Source organism: Heteronotia binoei, chromosome 5 (genome assembly GCF_032191835.1).
Source record: "Heteronotia binoei isolate CCM8104 ecotype False Entrance Well chromosome 5, APGP_CSIRO_Hbin_v1, whole genome shotgun sequence".
NCBI lineage: Eukaryota > Metazoa > Chordata > Lepidosauria > Squamata > Gekkonidae > Heteronotia > Heteronotia binoei.
The window spans coordinates 137097342-137116899 of NC_083227.1; the positions used below are offsets into that span (position 1 = coordinate 137097342).

General features: G+C 43.1%; 1 protein-coding gene across 2 annotated transcripts in view; it reads left to right on the top strand.

Annotated features, from left to right (window-relative positions):
- Positions 1-4870: 4870 nt before the first annotated feature.
- Positions 4871-19558, top strand: part of FSTL4 (follistatin like 4) — a 944621-nt gene continuing 929933 nt past the window's right edge. For both annotated transcript variants that reach the window (XM_060240476.1, XM_060240477.1), the window contains exon 1: positions 4871-5003. In XM_060240476.1, coding sequence (XP_060096459.1) covers positions 4878-5003 — 126 coding nt within the window. In that variant the 5' untranslated portion in view covers positions 4871-4877. The remainder of the gene's footprint in view (positions 5004-19558) is intronic.

A 19558-nucleotide genomic window follows, 5' to 3' on the forward strand; every position in this document is an offset into this window, starting at 1 on the left:
CCTAGTCTTTCAGCTGGTTAGCACAAATCCCTGTGGATCTGGTTTATATGAGGGGATAGGAAACAATATCCTGTCTGAAGCATGTATTTCTCAAGATCAAACCATCAGTGTATTCTATTAATCTATTGCTTAGTCTGTCCTTATAGCCCTATATTCCCCCCCCCCCCCGCGATCCTTAATATTCCATTTTGTTAACTATAATACAGGAGCATACACATGTATATTTTTAGTATGTTTCTAATACTTCAACGAAGAACAGTGTGACATCCATATGTCCCTCTTCTTCTGTGCACTTATGTTGCAAATTTGTTAGTGGAGAAACTGTGTCCCAGTAGGAATTAGCCCTCAAGCTCTCCTGCATGGCAAGCCAAAAATATATTGGTCTAATCATTCTAACAGTATTATAAATCCTAGCAAGCATCTCCTAAACTTGGTGAAAAGAAATGACTGAAAATTTCATTTTTTATGTAACTATAATGAAACAAAGCAAGAAATTGCATCTATCACTCAAATGATTAAGCTGTGAAAATGACACTGCAAAAAGAAAATCTGGTTTATGAAAGGGAATGAATGTATGTCCATCAAACTAGCCACACAGTCACATGTGCACACATACAACAGTTTTTCTCCTCTGCTCCACACATTACATCTACAGCATATACAGATGGAAACTCCTCAGAATTACAAAAACTATGCATTATGTACAATCTTATCAGAGAAAACAAGCTATGGCTGTTGTGATGGGGTTACATGTGTAGATGTTGTTCTTTGCTTGGATATCAGGCTCCATCCCAGGCATCTCCAGTTAAAAGAATCAGGTAGGAGGTGATGCAAAAGACCTCAGCCTGGAGAGTTGCTGTCACTCTGAGTAGACTAGGGCTCCTTCCCCCCTCTGGGGTGACATGGTAGGACAGAGTTCCAGAATCTCTTCATGGAAACAAATTTCTAAAAAACAAACAAACCTGTTTTAAAGTTCCTGAGGGGCACCCTTGTGTTTCTTTTTCATTTCCTTCTTGAGAATTCTGGCACCTCTTTTTCAAAAAAAAAAAAAAGCCCTGGAGTAGATAATACTGACTTTGACTGACCAAGGGTCTGATTCAGTGTAAGGCAGCTTCATGTGTGTTATATGAGATGTGGCCCAGTACTGCTACATATTAGACTTCTGTAGTGCTCATAGCTAAGCCACTGTGGTCTCTGCCTCAACAGGCGAAAGGTCCAATAATCATTCAACTCAAGGCCACTTGATATGACAGTTATATTTACCTCAGTATGTTGTAATAGTTAGAGTCCTGACTAGGCCCTGTTCCTTGCTCCTCACAAAACCAACAGGTGCCATTGAACTAATCATTATCTAGCCTACCTCAAAGAGTTATTATACAGAAAAAAAGAGAAAGAAGAAGAGGACAAAAGGGAGTGTTTTTACATTGATTTTTGATGTTCTCATATCTGTTTCAAAGTTTGTTTTATGGATTCAAAAAAGTTGTTACCAGTCTTGGGTCCTGCAATGCTCAGGAGAAAAGTGAGCACATAAATATTTTAAAAGATAAATAAACCATGTAAACCATGAGCTTGTTGAAGATAGAGCATGATAAAATTACTAATAAAATAGTGTGAACAACTCTTAAAACACACAAGTATGTGTGCCTGGAAGCCCTCCATGAATCTGTCTAACCCTCTTATAAAGCTCCCTCTCTGTGCGGCTGTCACTGTTTCCATACATGGTGAATACCACCAAATTTCACTTTATTCAACAAGTTTCTTTTTGTCTGTTCTGAACTTATTTCCCAGAAATTTCATTGGGTGCCTCTGAGTTAGAGTTTTATGGGAGGGGGAGAGAAATCTCTTTCTATCCACCTTCTCCATCCATGTATAATTGTATAAACTTTTATTATGCCTTTTCTTAATCATCTTTTTTCTCTACTGACAAGTCCCAGATACTCCAGACTTTCCTCACAGTAAAATTTGTTCCAACGCCATGATCATCTTGGTTGCCCTGCTTTGAGTTCTGCAATGTCCTCTGTAAAATACAGCAACCAGAACTGCTCATAGTGTTCCAAATGAGGCCATACCATAGCTTTAAACAAAGGCATTACAATACTGATAATTTTATGTTCAACCTCTTTCCTAATAATTTTTAGATTTTATAATTTTTATTGGTTTTAACTACAAAAGAAAGAAGCATAAGCATAGATACAAAAAAAGGGGAGGAGGGCATATACAGAATGGGAAAAGCAGGGGGGGGGGGAGAAAAATACAAATATATCAGTTTTAAATCTACCTCAGAATAAAATATTCAATTCATTCTACCTGCAAGTATAGAGTTCTCCATATATTTTACCATCTTTATCTTTCATTATAAAACATTTGCAATACAAGTCTAAATAGTTCTTCTTCAACACATATAAGTATAAACAAGTCAGAGCAGTCTCAACACGGAACTAGCTGCTTTGGCTTAACCATGTTAAAAACACAGACTAGTTTGTTAGTTTAACAGTATCCTCATTAACATAGACACAAAAAATTCATATCTTTATCCTTAAAAAGCTAAAAGAAAAATACAACATAGTATTTCGTCTATCTCAATATAAACAGTTTCTCCTGGTAGACATACTAAAGACAAATCTGCCAGTTTACATAACAACTGTGCTATCTGCCTTTTTAACCATTAGTCCACCTTTTATATCCCTATTGGACTAGGAAAACCAATTTATTATGACCCAAAAATAAAAATCACATGCCTGTTCTTATTGAGGGTTCCATACCCAACTACCCAACCAAGATAAGGACATTTCAAGAAACCCTTCTTACTAAAAAGAAATCTATCTCCTGATTTGTAACTAATATGCACCTTCTCTCTCCTTAACACGGTCTGTGATCAATATCTTTATCCTTGACAGATTAGAAATAGAGCACAATAATTTATCTATCTTATTATAGAGAATTTCTTCAAACATATTAGAAGGAGATCTACTAATTAACAAAATAATTACAATATCTACCTTCTTAACAGTTATTGATTAACTTGTAGAATTACCCATATCAATAACAAACATAAAAAAACTAATATCATTATCTGTTAAAGACAAGTTCACCAATTTATCAAGTAATTACATTATCTGCCTTCTTAAAAGTTAATCGAAGTTAACTATTTTTACATAAAATTCTTTTCAAAGACTTTTTAGTCCTTTAACTTTTATATCCATATTGTTTTAAACAAGACAACTTACTATAGCCCCCCCCCCAAAAAAAAACGGAAAAAGAAATCTCACTTATCCTTCTGATATCACATATCAGATTTTCTTACAAAGTTCATGTCCAGCTATCCACTGAGAAAAATCTAATTCAGGAGGCTCTTCTTTCTGAAAGATTTCCACATCATGATTTTCTGGTTAAAATGCATCTTCTTACATCTTAATGCAGTCATCCTTCTCAAAGAAAGTGAGAAAAATTCCACAGCCTTTGTTCCTCTCAACCTAACTTGAATCAGTCTCCATTTCTGGTCTTCTTTTTAAACTGCGCCATAGGGTTCCATTTTAATTTTTTTTTTGTTTATTTCCCAACAGGTCACTCTCCCATTTCAATTCCACAGATGTCACTGGGTTCTCTTTAGCACTCTGCTCATGTTGATTTGAGATTTCGCTAGCTTTCAGCAAAAAAGCTCCCATTTGCTTCTTAACCAGGTCTGTCAATAAACCAAGATCTTGCCTCAGAGACTTCAAACTGTTTAAAATATCTTTTTTTATAAAAAATGTCACTTAGCAAAGCCATTTTTCTCTGTCAGCAAACTCAGTCCATTAATCCAGGTTGAAAAGCAGCTCAGAGTCCCAGATAGCCCGTCCTTCCCAGTCTCCTCCAACTGGAGTTTTAGATGTTAGTGTATGAATTTCAAATCAGACAACAAGGAGAAGTCCCTCTAACAAGTATCTCATTTTGTTCAGACCGTATTGTAGCTGAATAATACCCTCTTTAACAAATATCCAATTATGACCTGGGTCGATTTAAGTATCCATATTCAGATTAATTCAAATTGTTTCCAGTACTTAGAGATGTTCTTTAGCTTTTCACGGCCTCATTCACTGGGAAATTAGAGGTATCGACCTCTTTCCCTTCCTTTGAACTGCCAGTTCATTGAAATGTAAAAATGACCCATTAGCCATTGGCAATTGAAAGCCGACTTACTTGCATTGTAGAGTTGTCATGCTTGAGATAAAGGGGTGCTAGAGCAAAAGCTTATTGAAGAGAAGAAAAGCAAACGATTGGGTGTTCACCTTTTGCTGCTGTAATGGCGATCACGATGGGGAGAGCTTCAGGGCATACAGAAAGAACAGGAGCAATTGCTGTTGCGCCCCTGTCTTGCTGTAAAAGGCCCATGCTGAAAAGAGACCCCCCCAGGGCCTCTTTGGGGGTGTCACATCTGAGGCACCCCTCCCCCTGCCTGATTCAGGGGGGCCACAAGCAGGAGAGCTCACGGATCCAACTGAGAGCAAGGCGACATAGCCCAGAAAACCTTTCCTAATAATTTTTATAATGGAATTTCTAGAATGATTTTTTTTGTTCCCTCTCCCTGTGCAGACATCCAGCTTTCCATGTGAAATGACCTTCAAATGACATGGATCAATTTTTAAAATAAAATTATTTTTTGGAGGAGGAAAGGGGCAATGATAAACAATTTAAAGTAGGATTAATCAGGACAAACAACCTTTGATTATGTACAGGATTCTATAGAATATATGAATGACTGCTGAAATAATATTATTGGGTAACACTAATAATATTATTGGGTAACACTAACATTTATTTGTAACTTCAGCATCGTTAGTTAGCTTTATATTGGCTATGCTTGATTCTGTTGTCCTGTTTTCCTCAGGTTTTAAGCAATGAAATCAAGAAGCTTCTGGTCACTCCTCATAATATTTGAGGTTTTACTGTCAGCTGCTTGGGGATGGATGGAATCGAACAGGAGCAGGCAATTTTATTCAGATGCTGGGAAGCTAACAAAAGAGGTAAAACAAAACTTTTAGTTGCTTCTAATGATGTGTCTGCTTCTGCATCTGTGTTTTCCAAGAATGTCACTTTTAATTTAATTTAATTTTTTAATTTATACTTCGCCGAATCCCACAAGCAGGCTCAGGGCAGCTTACAACATTAAAACAACATTAAAATAAACCACATTTTAAACAGCATCATAACTGCAAATATGTCAAATCAAATCAGAAAACAGTAATCCATACAGTTGACAACAAACCACACAACAGCATGTAGGCTTAGGGTTGCCAAGTCCAATTCAAGAAATATCTGGGGACTTTGGGGGTGGAGCCAGGAGACATTAGGGGTGGAGCCAAGATCAAGGCTGTGACATGCATAATTAAACTCCAAAGGGAGTTCTGGCCATCACATTTAAAGGGACGGCACACCTTTTCAATTTCTTCCTTCCATAGGAAATCATGAAGGATAGGGGCACCTTCTTTTGGGGCTCATAGAATTGGACCCCCTGGTCCAATCTTTTCGAAAATTGGAGGGTATTTTGGGGAGAGGCACTAGATGCTATACTGAAAATTTGGTGCCTCTACCCCAAAAAACAGCCCCCAGAGCCCCAGATACACGAGGATCAATTATCCATGATTTTCTATGGGAATAAATCTCCATAGGGAATAATAGAGTTCCCAGTAGACATTTCTTTCCCCTCCCCCCGCTTTCTGATGACCCTGAAGCGGGGGGGGGGGCTCCAAACCGGGGGATCCCCTGCCCCCACCTGGGGATTGGCAACCCTATGTAGGCTGGAAGCTTTCAACACCACTTAAGCACCTTGATATTAGGGTGCTGGGGAAGCGGTGATTTCAGAGGATGCCCACTGGATCAATTAAAAAGTGTGGTGGAAGAGCTCCAACTTGCAGGCCCTGCTAAACTTGGATAAGTTCCGCAGGGCCTGGATCTCCAGCAGGAGCTCGTTCCACCAGCTTGTTCCACCAGGTAGGGGCCTGGACTGAAACGGCCTTGGCTCTCATTGAAGAAAGTCAGACGTCCTTAGGACTAAGGATCACAAGAAGATGTGATCACCTCTAGTCTACATTCTTAAACCATAAGAATGTATAAAGTGAAAATGGGGAGGGCTTGCTTATCGCTACTCTAAATTTGGGGTAGTACTTTATTGTATTGAGAGTTTGTTTCCAGAATTTTTATTGGATTATAGATAGGGGGGAGGGAGAGGAGAGGGAGGTAGCAGCCCAGTAGACTGCTCTTCAGTAGCACAAATGTCCTTTAAACTTTGAAGGGCCGTTATTTTTCATGGGAAGACCAGGCCTCTGAACTCCAGAGTCCAGGTCTTACCCACCCACCCCAAAAAATAATTTAAAGTGCCCTTTAAAATTTATAAGGTACATGTGCTGCCAAACATCTAGGGAGAGTGCTCTAAATAATGGGCACTAGACCTGATCTCCAGAGTTTGAGGAGGGGAGATAAGGTCTAACTTTCATTGAAAATAATGGTCCTGTAAAGTTTAAAGGGACATTATATTGAATGTCCTTTCTCCATCCTCACTCACTGTTCCTGCTGCCAACCTGGGGAGGGGGAGGAAAGAAGCCTGCAGTTGGTCCAGCTTCTACTGGAGGAATTAAAAATCTCTCTCATCTTCAAGGGACATTGTTTCAGATCTGGTTGCCAGATTTCAGGCTGTAGTCAAAGTGCCTTGGGTTATTATGAGGATAGGAAAGTGTGATTTTTTGCAGACGCAGGCTGAACATTTCCCCTTATAATTCCACAACAGATAGAGGTTTTATTTAACAAATAAATGCTGGAAATAGCAATAGCAATAATGTCAATAGGCTGTTATAACATTCTTATGCCACAGCAATCTAGCAGTCCCTGATTGTTGTTCTGCTTTGATTTTGGAAGCCAGAAGGGGAAATGGTGGCTGGAGACTTAGGGAAGTAGACTGTGTGGATGTTTCATTGCCACTGTAGATGCTTGTGAGTCTGAAGCAGCAATAAGAGTTACACAAGGAATCATGCCTGTGTGGAAGCAGCCTATGTGAGAGATCATTTGCCCAGTGACACCCAACAAGTCTCTAGGCTCTTTAAGGATTTGACTTCTGATGTTCCTGCTTTAAAGTTCAATATTCTATCAAGTGTGCCATGCTATCTGTTTTAAAGTTGTCATAATATAACAGGTCATAATCTTCTTTACTCAGGTCTGGCCCCACAATTGATATGATGATGATACTTCTTTCCAGCTCTCCTTTCAGTTGGCCTGAGCATTTGCAAGCTGCTTTTCCCCATTGGAAATTGGAATGGACTAGGAATGCCATGCCTTCTATTGCAATTTTGCATTTTAAATGTAGGCTATTACTAAAAAGCAACTGTTTTATATATAAATGAATGGGGTTCATGCTGGACTTATTTGGCATATCTGATAGTCTAATCATATGCTAAAATTCATAATTATCTATATGAAAATACAAAGCTACCTATATTGTAATGGCCCAGTGTTATATTAACTAAATATAATTTATCTGAAGTTCTTCAGCAGTTTACATGTAGTTTTAATTTTTAAGGCTTTTGGGGGGCCAAATCCCAGACATAACTTGCAAATTGGATACCACTAAGCAAATACCACTGAAGTAAGATTATGATAGCCCTGATCTGGAAAGCCCAGGCAAGTCCAATCTCATCAGATCTCAGATGCAAAGTAGGGTCAACTGTGGTTAGTACTTCCTTGAAATACCCATTCAAGAGGACAGAGGCAGGTTCTATTCAGTCACTTCTCTGAATATCTTCAGGCCCCCACTAGGGATCAGTCACCAGAGGGTGACATGACTTCCAGGTGCAAATGCATGCACACACAAATATACAAAATACCAAAAAAAGTAAGATTATGATGTTGTGATGAAGGCCCCAAAATCTCCAGGTTTAAGAGAAGAGAGATGCAAGATGATCTAATAATCCCTAAAATATCTGACAAAGTTCTAGGAACTTTTCATAGCCTGAGAGCCTTTTATTTATTTGAAGTATTTCCATCCTTCTCTTCTGCAATAACAGTTCAAAGTAGCCAACATCATTAATTAAAACAATTACAACTTAATATGCTTCAGTTCTTTCTAGTTGGCTCCAAGACTTCTACAATCATGATGCATTGGTTATTGAATGTCCCATTTTGTTGATTGTACTGATTCCACTGTGTGTAATCCACCTTGAGTCTCTGTGAAAAAGGTGGCCTATCAAAAATGTAAATAAAATAAAATAAAAATCTAGATCTCAAAGTCACCCATAACAGAACATCACATCTGTCATCATCTCAGCATATAGATTTTTATCATTTTAAAATATCTCAACAATCTATTTACCACCTAAAAACTCTGCAAATGGCCTTTGCAACAGAATGATCAAGCCACATCAACTTTCCTGAAAGCTGGCAGGGTCAGGATTTCAAATCTTTCTTCCAGAAGGCCATACCATAATTGGGGGGGGGGGGCAATTACAGAAATGGCCCATGCTCCCACCAAGATCAAGCCTACTTCCAAAGACTTGTTACGTGTTCTCTTTTAGATTCCCAACTCAACCTTGCCTCTATTATCTTGATCTTGGGATAAGAAACTTTCTTTTCCAATGCTACACACCTTTTAGAAGTCATTGACAAACCACAGTATGCTCTTAAGGTGAACGATATTCATGTTCTTGGTGTATGTGTCCCTTGTAGTTTAATCCTGATTTAGAATGGGAATGTTAGCCTTCAGGTGGGACCTGGGGATATCCTGGAATTACAGCTCTTCTCCAGAGTACAAAGAGCAGTTCCTCTGGAGAAAATGCTGCTTTGGAGAGTGAACTGTATGACCTTGTATCCTACTGAGGTCCCTGACCTCCCCAGGTCCACCATCAAATCTCCAGGAGTTTCCAAGCCTCGAGCTGCCAACCTTACCTCTCCCTCCCCCAACTAGTGGCCAGGAGGGATCTAGCAACCCTAGTTTAAAAATCTCTGCCACAACACATTGGAGCAAATTAAAAGACTCTTGTGCACTAAATTTTCACATTCCTGCACACAAACTATAGTTTGTTTATAAATTCGAATGCAGATCCAGTGTTTAACTGCAAATCAGGGCTTTTCAAAAACTGCTCACAATGCTACTTACAAATCCTGACCCAATTCCATTTTGAATGGTGAGAACTTTGCCCACCTGCAGCATTTTTCCAGGAAAATGTATTGCTGGGAAGATGTGTCTGATGTTTTAAAATTTCTGAAAATACTACATAACTGTGCTATAGTTCATAATACTCTAATCTAATGGCTCATCATCACTTTATGGAAAGAAGCTGTAGGAACCAGCCAGTTATGATTGCCGTGACTGGCATTGCTTGGGGACCTGTACTTTTTAGACTGGAAGTGGTATAGCAGCAGCAATGCTCTCTGTCGGTATATACATTGTTGCAGATTTTAAATTCTTAGATTTCTGAAACTTCCTTGAGCTATACTCTTAATAGAAATATGACTTTAAAAGAAAACAATACCACATTGAATGAAATTTGTTATGCAGATAATTTAGTAAAATGGTTATAGTTTTTGATATGAGAATACTTGAAAGGCATTTATTCATTTGATCTTGCTCTGAATCCATAAAGTTATTATACCAATTACTTGATTTTGCTTGGGGAGAAAAGATCTGAGGTGCTGATGTATTTGTCCAAAGACTTGTATAAAGGACCAATAATGCTTGAATAATAATATTGAAATATATTTATGTACAAAGCTTCAGATGAAATAGCTGCAAGGGATATAATGTTAATAAATGAAGGCTAAAGAAACAGCAGAAGAACAGAGAGCTTCTTCAACAGGCAGCTGCCATTTTGCAGTATGAAATACAATATCCAGGGCTTTTTTTTTAAGCAGGAATGCACAGGAACACAATTCCGACTGGCTTGGCACTAGGGGGTGTGGCCTCATATGCAAATGAGTCCCTGCTGGGCTTTTTTCTACAAAGAAAACCCTGGAAAACAATTGTGCTGCCAGGGGATGTGGCCTAATATGCAGATGAGTTCCTGCTGGGCCTTTTCTACAAAAAAAGCCCTGACAATATCACAATAGAAATAGATGTTAACAGGTGCTGTTATACTACACTCACAATTCTGTTTCCCTGTTGGTGCTATTCTTCAAGAAAACAACCACTGGAGTAGGGGGGTTTTGTTCTGCCATGAATGACAAATGATTGTAGTTGTTAGACCATGTTGTTGTGGCTCCAGCACCAAGGGGAGGGGCCGAGGCAGGCACCCCAGGCAAAATTTCTCCCTACCAAAACATTCTAGTTTAATTTACAGTTTCAATTAAAATAACACACAAGCACACCATTTTCGGAAAAAAGTGGAATAAAATTGGTCACAACTTTATTGGTTACAGCTGTAGTGAGCCTTGGCACAGCATGGGGTAAGGATCCCACTCATCGACTGACCCGCCTGCCAGTCGATGCTCCGCTGGTCACCTTGGGATGGGAGGTTTGGGATTCCACTAGGGCGGAAGCCCAGAGGTGGTCTCCCCTGCCACCTGAGTGTGAGGCTAATCCCCCAGTTTACCAGCCCCAGGGTTGGGCACATCAGTTGCCCCCCACACCAGAATCCCTTAAGGGGATCCCCGTAATCCGGAAGTGGGCACGCAGGCCGATTTCCTAAGAATGGATCCAGCCCCATGCTGATACTGCCACAAGAGCTGACCTTAGTCGGCTCCCGCCAAAGCTCTTACAGCTGTAGCCAAGGGCATAGGGAATCCCCAATACTATGTACCCATACAACAAGTGACCCCCTCAGGACAAAGCAGGACCTCCAGTCATGTAGAAATGTCAGGGTGCTGAATCCAGCGACCCTCCAAAGCGTCCATGATCCTCTGCAGCCTCTTGGTTGGCTTCTGCTTTGCCAACTTTTTGCCAACTTTGGCACTGCAGCCCGTTACACTAAGCAAATCATCTCTTCCAGGAGTATCTCCCACAATGTCTTCAATGGCTCTGTGTACCAGCACACTGCCAGAGTGGGCTCCGAGTAGTTCTCCATCAAGTTGTATCAACAGCATGTTGGGGGGACCATGGGGGACCGAATGAGACCACAACCTGGGGAAGAGGTCCTTCCACTTCACCTGTCACTCACCACACCAAGTGACTCCCACCTTGTCCTGCAGGCCAACATCCAATCCCTAGCCAGACAATGCTGTGCCTGCAAATTCAGGCTGACTGGTGCTGTTCCCTCTGAAACTAAGAGAGTCAATGGTAAAGGAGTCAATGGTAAAGAGTCAAGATAACATACTGTGTCTGCAGATCCACACTGACTGGCCCTGACCCTCTGAAAATGATGGAATCAACTGTAAAGGCAACAATACACAGCGGGAACCCAATGCAGCCTAAAATAAATCTTGTAAACCTCTGTGTCGACGTTAAATGACAGAACCAGGGGCATCCCATTCCATGCCTCCCTATGTCAATTGACTCCCACATAAGTCTGCATAGATGCTTGACCAGTGCACAACGTCATGCTCCATCGATCTGCAATGTTGTGCCCACAGGTTCCAATGGATTCCTGCAAGCCCCCTGGAAACGAATGAATTGATGTTAGGCATCAGCTGTTCTCCTGAAATGGAATAAATCATTGTTACACATCTAAAGCCAGTTGCAGATGGATGTACATCTGCTCGCCTCAGTGCCATCTCCATGGCCCTGACATTTTAGGACTGCAAGCCATCCTCCAACGTGCTACATCCTGCCTGGCACCTCCTGGCTGAGGTCACATAGCCTACTTGTACAAGGCAGTGCAGATGCACCCCATGCACAATGCGTGCATGTGAACTCATACATCTTTGTATCATTGCCCATCCTTGTTATCCCCTGGGATTGAATAAGGCATAGTTAATACTTACTGTTTGAGCAGACTTCAGAGGATGGTAGAAGACAGGATGGCCTGGCGTGACTTTGTCCATGGGGTCGCAAAGAGTCAGACTCGACTGCGACCAAACAACAACAACAATTACTTAGTGGCCTGTGCAATGTGCCTGCAACTGCGTCCGCTGCCTCCCTGGAACTGAACAGACGTTGTAAATAGAATAAATCATCAGCAGTGTGTGCCCAAGAGTGTGCATGCAATTCCATGTTCTGTACGATGCAGCTCCACGCGCCTTATGCTGGGTCTCTAGAACTAAATAGACATTGTAAATAGACTAAATTGTCAATAGCATGTGCCAAGAGTGTACCTGTAACTCCATGCTCCTTATGATGCCTCCCTGGAATTGAACAGACATTGTAAGTAGACTGAATTGTCAGCAGTCGGTGCACAAGAGTGTGCCCGCAACTCCATGCCCCTTATGCTATGTCTCTAGAACTGAATAGACATTGTTGACAATCAAATGCCCCAGTATAACCTGCCTAAGGCCTCACTGCATCCCTAGGCCACTCAGGGTCAGCCAACCATGTACCCTGTGTGCTACTCCCTGTGTGTGCCACCCTAAATGGAATACGTACGGTCAAGAGTTTCTGGCTGTGTTAAAGATGGCTGCTGGTGTGCAAGGCTGTGCCTGGAACCCCATACTTCACAGCACTGCCTCCATGGAACTGCATAGGCATTGTTAACAAACAACAGCCCAGTGCAGCCTGGGTGTAATGCTTCCTGCATCCAAGTGAGGTTATGTATGGCCAGGCCAGGGCCCAATGCCATGTTTGCCAGTCCACCCTAGTTCTTGCCACATTCCTGGAACTGAAGGACATGTTAACAATTGAAGGTCATGTTACCAAACGGCAGGCATTTCACAGTGCCGTGACTACAAATGCCCTCAAGTCCAAACTCATATGCACCACATATCTGGTCTGGAAGAAGGTAGTGTTACAGAGCTCCTCAGAAAATTGTACTGAATACCTCCCCCCATGGAGGTGAGACAAGGCATCGGTGACCTTAATATCAACGCCCACTGTGTGACTTGTAGGAAAAATTATGAAAGAGGCTGATAGGTGTGCTAAGGGCAGGCAGATAACTGTTAAAGGAGGGAATAATTACCGTTCTCTGAGCCATGGATTTTTAAAATTATGATTATTATTAAATTATTATACTACTATGGTTCTATGTGCAAGGCTTTGCTCCCTTTGGTGTGCATTGCGCTAAGGGACCCCAAGCTTCCGGCCCTGGCCATGCCTACGATGGAACACCCTGGGAAATGTGGCAAGGTAAAAAGGTTGGCCACTGGTGCCAGGCTATGGAACCTTGCCTCCTGAAGGTGAAATGCACTATCTGTGATGCTGTTCTCAATACCTAGCCCAGGGCCAGTTGCCAACACCCGGACATCTCACTACCGTCACCTTCCCATGTGGAACTGCTGTCAAACTCACCGCTACACTACATCTTTGTGCTGTCACCCATTCTAGCACATTATATTGATGGCATGTCCCCATCTAAGTGCTTCTCAATCCAAGTGATGGCTCAGCCAGTGCGTGTGTAAGACAGATGTGTTAAGAAAGGTGGACCCACAGCCATGCCCTGTGCAGTTGGCACTGCATGACAAGGCATGTCCCCATATACACTCCACTGGGCCAATGAAGGAGAGCCCATGTGATGTGTTTTGATGTGGGCCCTGGCAATTGTGTACAGGCCTCGAAGCTGTGCATTGAATGACTCAAAGACAGCAATTGTGATCGCATTCACTTCATGGCCACAAATGGCCCCAGTTGAATCCCTATGAAACTAGTGTGACTGCTTGTGGTGACAGAGCCACTGTCCTGATATGACGGAATCCACAAACCCTTAATGCCTGGGCCATACCCACTGGCAAAGATCCATCATGTAGCAAAGTCCCCTGACTTCACCTTGTTGGAAGTGCATGTATGGATACCTTTGGATATTGCCGAGGTGGTACAGATGCCACCTCCGCCCCGCTTGCTCCTCTTCTGCCCTCCAGGCTGTTGACCTACAGCCACTCATTTTAAGATCTCCCTGAGTCATTGGAGGGCCCTGCCTCTGAGAAAAGGACTGGTTCTGACAATGCATCTCTGCTGCTGACCACCAACCAGGTGTGGAGAAGGATGCAGTAGGCCACGCCTTAAGGAGGGCACTGTAGTCTGATTGGTGAGCCTACTTGGAGACCTGCTGTGCTAGACTTGAAGAGAGGTATTTAGAAAAAAGATGATACTGGATTTACACCCCCACCTTCCACTCCCAATCTCAGAGTGGTTTCGATTTCTTTTGCCTTCCTCCCCCACGACAGACACCCTGTGAGGTGGGTGGGGCTGAGAGGCCTCTCACAGAAGCCACCCTTTGAAGGAAAACTCCACGAGAGCTATGGCTGACTCAAGGCCATTCCAGCAGCCACAAGTGGAAGAGTGAGGAATAAACACAATTCTCCCAACTAAGAGTCTGCGCACATAACCATTACGCCAAATTGGCTTTAGTGACTTTAGTGAGTGCAAGCCTCCCCCCCCACACACACACATCTAGCCACATCAGCATACTGAGTGTTTGAACTATGTGCCATGTGACTAGCAGGTGTTCTGCTGCTGAGCTGCCATTCTTTGCAGGGAGTAATTCACCAGGGGAATTCACACTGAAAATACACCTGCGGGTGCTTAGCCAGCCCTGCTCCTCTGCATCTTATTATGACTGCTACTATTATTATTATACATCCTTTTAAAATGCTTCAGATTGCCTAGATTGACTCTTAAAGCAAAGGTGTCAAATATTGGATTCAGGTTGCTGCCATTCTCTCTTTCTGTTGCATGCAGAAAAAAACAGACTTCTATGTGGAACTTGGCCTCAGCTTTGGCAGAATTTGGATCATTCAAAATTAAGTATACCATGCTGAATTCCGTCTTATCATTCAATTGCAATTTGAGGTACAGAACTGCTAAATGAGGACTGCCTTTTCGCTGAACACATCCTAGTTATTACACAATTTAGGTGTGAAATCAATGCTAAACCTTGACACAACTGAAAGGTTGAAGAAGTGAATGGGGGTGGCTTTCAATTGCATGCATCTGTGTGGCCACCTTAAACTTCCCATCCAAATCCTACCCTGACCTAACTGCTACACCTGCAAGATCTGCTGAGATTGTTCAGGCTGTCCTGCTGAGGATCTATACTCTGTCTCTCCTTCTACCTACCCAGTTCAAATACCTATCTATCCCAGTAACTACCTACCCCCTCTTCCATCTATCTAACTACCCTCTGTACTATCTACCTGCCCCTAACTCTGAATCCCAATACTGTCTCCAATAGCTGCCTGAACCCACCAGTAGTGATGGAGCTCATCACCCAGAGGTTTAAAAAGGTAAAGGTAGTCCCCTATGCAAGCACCAGTTGGTTCCGACTCTGGGGTGACATTGCTTTCACGTTTTCATGGCAGACTTTTTGTGGGGTGGTTTGCCATTGCCTTCCCCAGTCATCTACACTTTCCCCCCAGCAAGCTGGGTACTCATTTTTACCAACCTCAGATGGAAGGCTAAATCAACCTGGAGCCGGCTACCTGAACCAGCTTCTGCTGGGATCAAACTCAGATCATGAGCAGAGAGCTCCGACTGTAATATTGCAGCTTTACCACTCTGTGCCACGGGGATAGGAGCCTATAAATGTGTGTAAAACTAAGTCTGGGAAATCCCCAGTCAGCCCCTGATGGCTGGCAATATCTGTCTCTGGTTCATACAAAGTTCTGGGCAATCCCCAGCCAGCAACTGGAGATTAGCAAATGTGAATCTGTGCCTTAACGCTTCTGGAAGATCCCCAAACTGTCTCTTGAAAGTTGCCAACACTTGAATCACAGGAAGTGGGGGGGGGAAGGTGTCTGTGTGAGAAATTCCTGTGCCTTGGAGATGCCCTGGAGGGAGCTGGCAGCCCCAGCCCTGTGCCCCGCTCTGGATTTCCACCCCCCTTGTGTGCAAGTGTGGCCATGGGGGCAGAACCAGTCACAGGTGCCATCTTCAAGCAGGTGCAGTTGTGGTGGAGGCAGCTCTTGGCTGGCATGTAGAGCTTGTTACTGGCATGTTGCTCTGAATTCGGAAAAAAGACAGCATTCAAGAGTGGTCCCCCCTACCCTGCCGCCTGCCATAGAGGACCAAATGCAAAGCTGAATTTAGAGTTATTGAGATGCCGTTTGCCCATTTGAAATAAATTCAGGCAGCCACCTTACTGAATTGACCTCCCCTCCTACAACTGAACCAGGGCACCACCATTTCCCCCAGACTGCAGGACAAGGCTACAGCATGAAGCTGCCTCAGAATGAATCAGACCATAGCAGCCAGTTACTGTGTGAAGCTGCAGTCTGAATGTGAAGCTGTCTTATACCGAATCCCAGCAGCCTGGTTGCAGCACAAAAACTGCTTTGTCCAGAAAAATAAACTGCTCCATACTGAATCAGATCCCTGCCACCAAGCTGCAGCAATCCACTGATTTTATACTCAAACAGACCGCTGCAGCCCCCCCCCCCCCCAGCCAGCCGTGCCATCTGATTACAGAGTGAAGCTGCCTCCTTTGCACACTATGTGAAGGTGCTGTACTGTAAACTAACTTGAACCCTACTGCTTGTGACAAGCATAAGTGAACTCCAAAGGGAGTTCTGGCCATCACATTTAAAGAGGCCGCACACTTTTTAAATGCCTTCCCTCCTTTTAGAAATAATTAAGGCTAGGATCACCTTCTTTTGGGGCTCATAGAATTGGACCCCCTGGTCCAATCTTCTTGAAACTTGGAGGGTGTTTTGAAGAGAGGCACCAGATGCTATGTTGAAAATTTGGTGTCTCTATCTCTAAAAACAGCCCCCCACAGAGCCCCAGACACCCAGAGATCAATTTACCATTATACCCTATGAGAATCGATCTCCCTAGGAAATAATGGACTGCCCAGCAGACATTACCCCCCTCCCCCCTGTGCTTTCTGATGACCCTGCCATGGGGAGGGAGGCATCAAATTGGGAGAATCCCTGCTCCCACCTGGGGATTGGCAACCCTAGCCATATGAGCCCTCAGCGCTGCAAAAATAGACTAATAGAGGTGGATTTTAACTCCTGAAATGATCTCCCCCCCCTTTTTTTGGCTCAACTGGGGAAGCAGATCCAGATGTGACATGACAAGGCTGCTAGGGGGCCCGGTTGGCTGTGCTTCCCGGGGGGAGGGTTACCCTCATGGTGTATCACTGCAACGTGGAAGTAAAGAGCATTTCTGCTACTTTTACCCGGTCAGCTCGTCTGCTCTGTCCCTTTCCTCATTGCTGCCTTCTCTGGGGCTTTGTACTTCTGAGCAACAAAGCCACATGTGTGGCCTGGGACTGGGGGAGCGTGCATGCCTTCCAAGCAATCCGATGGTCAAAGAGGGCAGGCAGCGCTGGGTCCTAAGTAGCTGCTGCTCAGCCCTCCCTCTGACCAATCCCAGAGACAGCTCATAAGGCCAGCATCAGGCTGAGGGCAGGGCCTGCTTCTCGTGCTTGGCCTGGCCCACCCCCTCCACCCGACAGAAGGCTGCCCTCCCTCTTACCCCTCCGTGCAGAGCCACAACTGGGACCAGGCTGAGTCCAGGTCCTTGCTTTCGAAGATAAATTAAAGAAGGATTTAAATTTCAATGTGCTTATGAAAAAGTTGAAATGGATCAACAAATATCTGCAGCACAGTGATCTTAATCTTCAAGATAATTTATTTAAGACCCAACAGCAAGCAATTAATGTAAACATCCCAATTAGGCAATGATACTTATGGAAGGAGAGACTATGGAAAGATGACAGCCATACAGTACTATCCTGAGCAGGTCGAATCCTACTCAGGGCTATTCAGTAGGCTATAAATTAACAAACTGAACTCTGAAATTTTGGGAGAATGTGCTGAATGGCAGTGTCTCGGAAGATGTTTCACGCACAGCTGCAAGACCTGTGGTTTCTATAACTTCTGCTACTTGGTTGCATTATCCACCATGAATAGAACTTTCATCCCTGAGAAATGACACAGTGACCAAAGTTCTCTATGGTTCCTGAATTCTGAAGATCTGATTGTCATTGTGCTTTGGGCATGCTCTGTTGTCGACTAAAAACAGTTATTAATTGTTGAGCAATCACTAAGACTTTTGATGATCCTTGTGATTAAGTAGTTTCTGATTATATATACATGCCTGTCATCCCACTAGAAGGCATTCTAACCACTCAGTGAAAAATGGCAAAACTCCTGGGCTGTTACTAACTAAAATTACTTTTTAAATTTAATCATCTTGGCAAAAGTAAAGTGGCTGTTTTAGAGCTCAGATGATTTTGAGTGTATTCTGATTAAAATTCTCTTTCTGATTCATCAAGGAACGAATTAAGGAAGGGTCACTGGCCTTCATCATTGGTGGTTCTAATCTACAAAGCAAATGGTTTATTGAATCAAAATTAAATTGCTTAATTTACGGTCAAAGTGTTTAAGTGTTCACTTGTAGCAGAATCATGTTTTTGCATTTTATAAAGCACACATAGGAAGCATGGTAATACAAAGCTGTTTTAGTATGTAGATCTTAATAATATAACTTTCTGTATAGATAAATAATTAGAACTTTGCAACTGTCTATCTTAATGTGGGGTTTTGTGATCTGGGAGGAGCCTTAAATAAAGTATATGGTTACAGTTAGCATTTGTGAATTAAAGTAAGTAGTAGCAATAAATGTATGTATCTTGTCTGGGGACAACAAATCACAGGCCAGACTTAATTTGTGTAAGCTGTCCATGAGTACAGCAGCTCCCAGAGCACAGTTTGACTTTTACATTTTTATCTTGACTTTCTTCTAAGTAGCTCTCAGCAGCACACACAGTTCTCCACTTCACCATTTTGTCCTCACAACAACCCTGTGAAGTAGGTTAGACTGAGAAAAAGATACTGATCCTAAAAGATCATCCAGTGAGCTTCATGGTTAAATTAATCTAGGCATCAAGTACAATAGCTCTAGTATGTTTTCTTTAGGCTGAAGGAAGTTCCTCTACCTTAAAGAGCCTTCAAAACAGTGCTTCATCTAGTCCAGTACTGTTTCGTACAGCAACCAACCAGATATAGCAACAGAGCTGGTCCCCAAATCAGGCCCCATGCCCTTCATGCAAATGCTGCACCACTTGACCTTTCTGTGGCACAGGATAGCCAGATGGCCCTGTTCGCCATGAAAATGCCCCCCCCCCGCTCGACCTTCCCGCGGCAGGGCCAGATGGACCCTGCACAAACACCCCCCTCAACTTTTCCACAGTGCGGGAAAACCAAACGAGGCCAGATGGCTCCATTTGCACAGAGGGCTCCTCTTGTGCAAATGCCCCCCCCCTTGACCTTCCCGTGTGCGGGAAAGCTGAGCGGGGCCAGATCACTCAGCCCTTTGCTTCTCCAGTGCCCTCTGAGGATGCTGGGGAAGGGAAATGCCTCTTTTTCTTGGCTCTGAGGGATCAGGGGAGCTCCTCCAATCCCTCAGAGCTGAGAAAAAAAATAAGCCAGAGGCTCAGGAATGGCGTGAGCAGGAAGCTGACACCCTAGGCAATCACCTAGTTCACTGACTCCCATGCGCCGGCCCTGTATAGCAACTAGAATTACACACAGTATTCCAGATGTGGCCACACCATTGCTTTGAATGAGG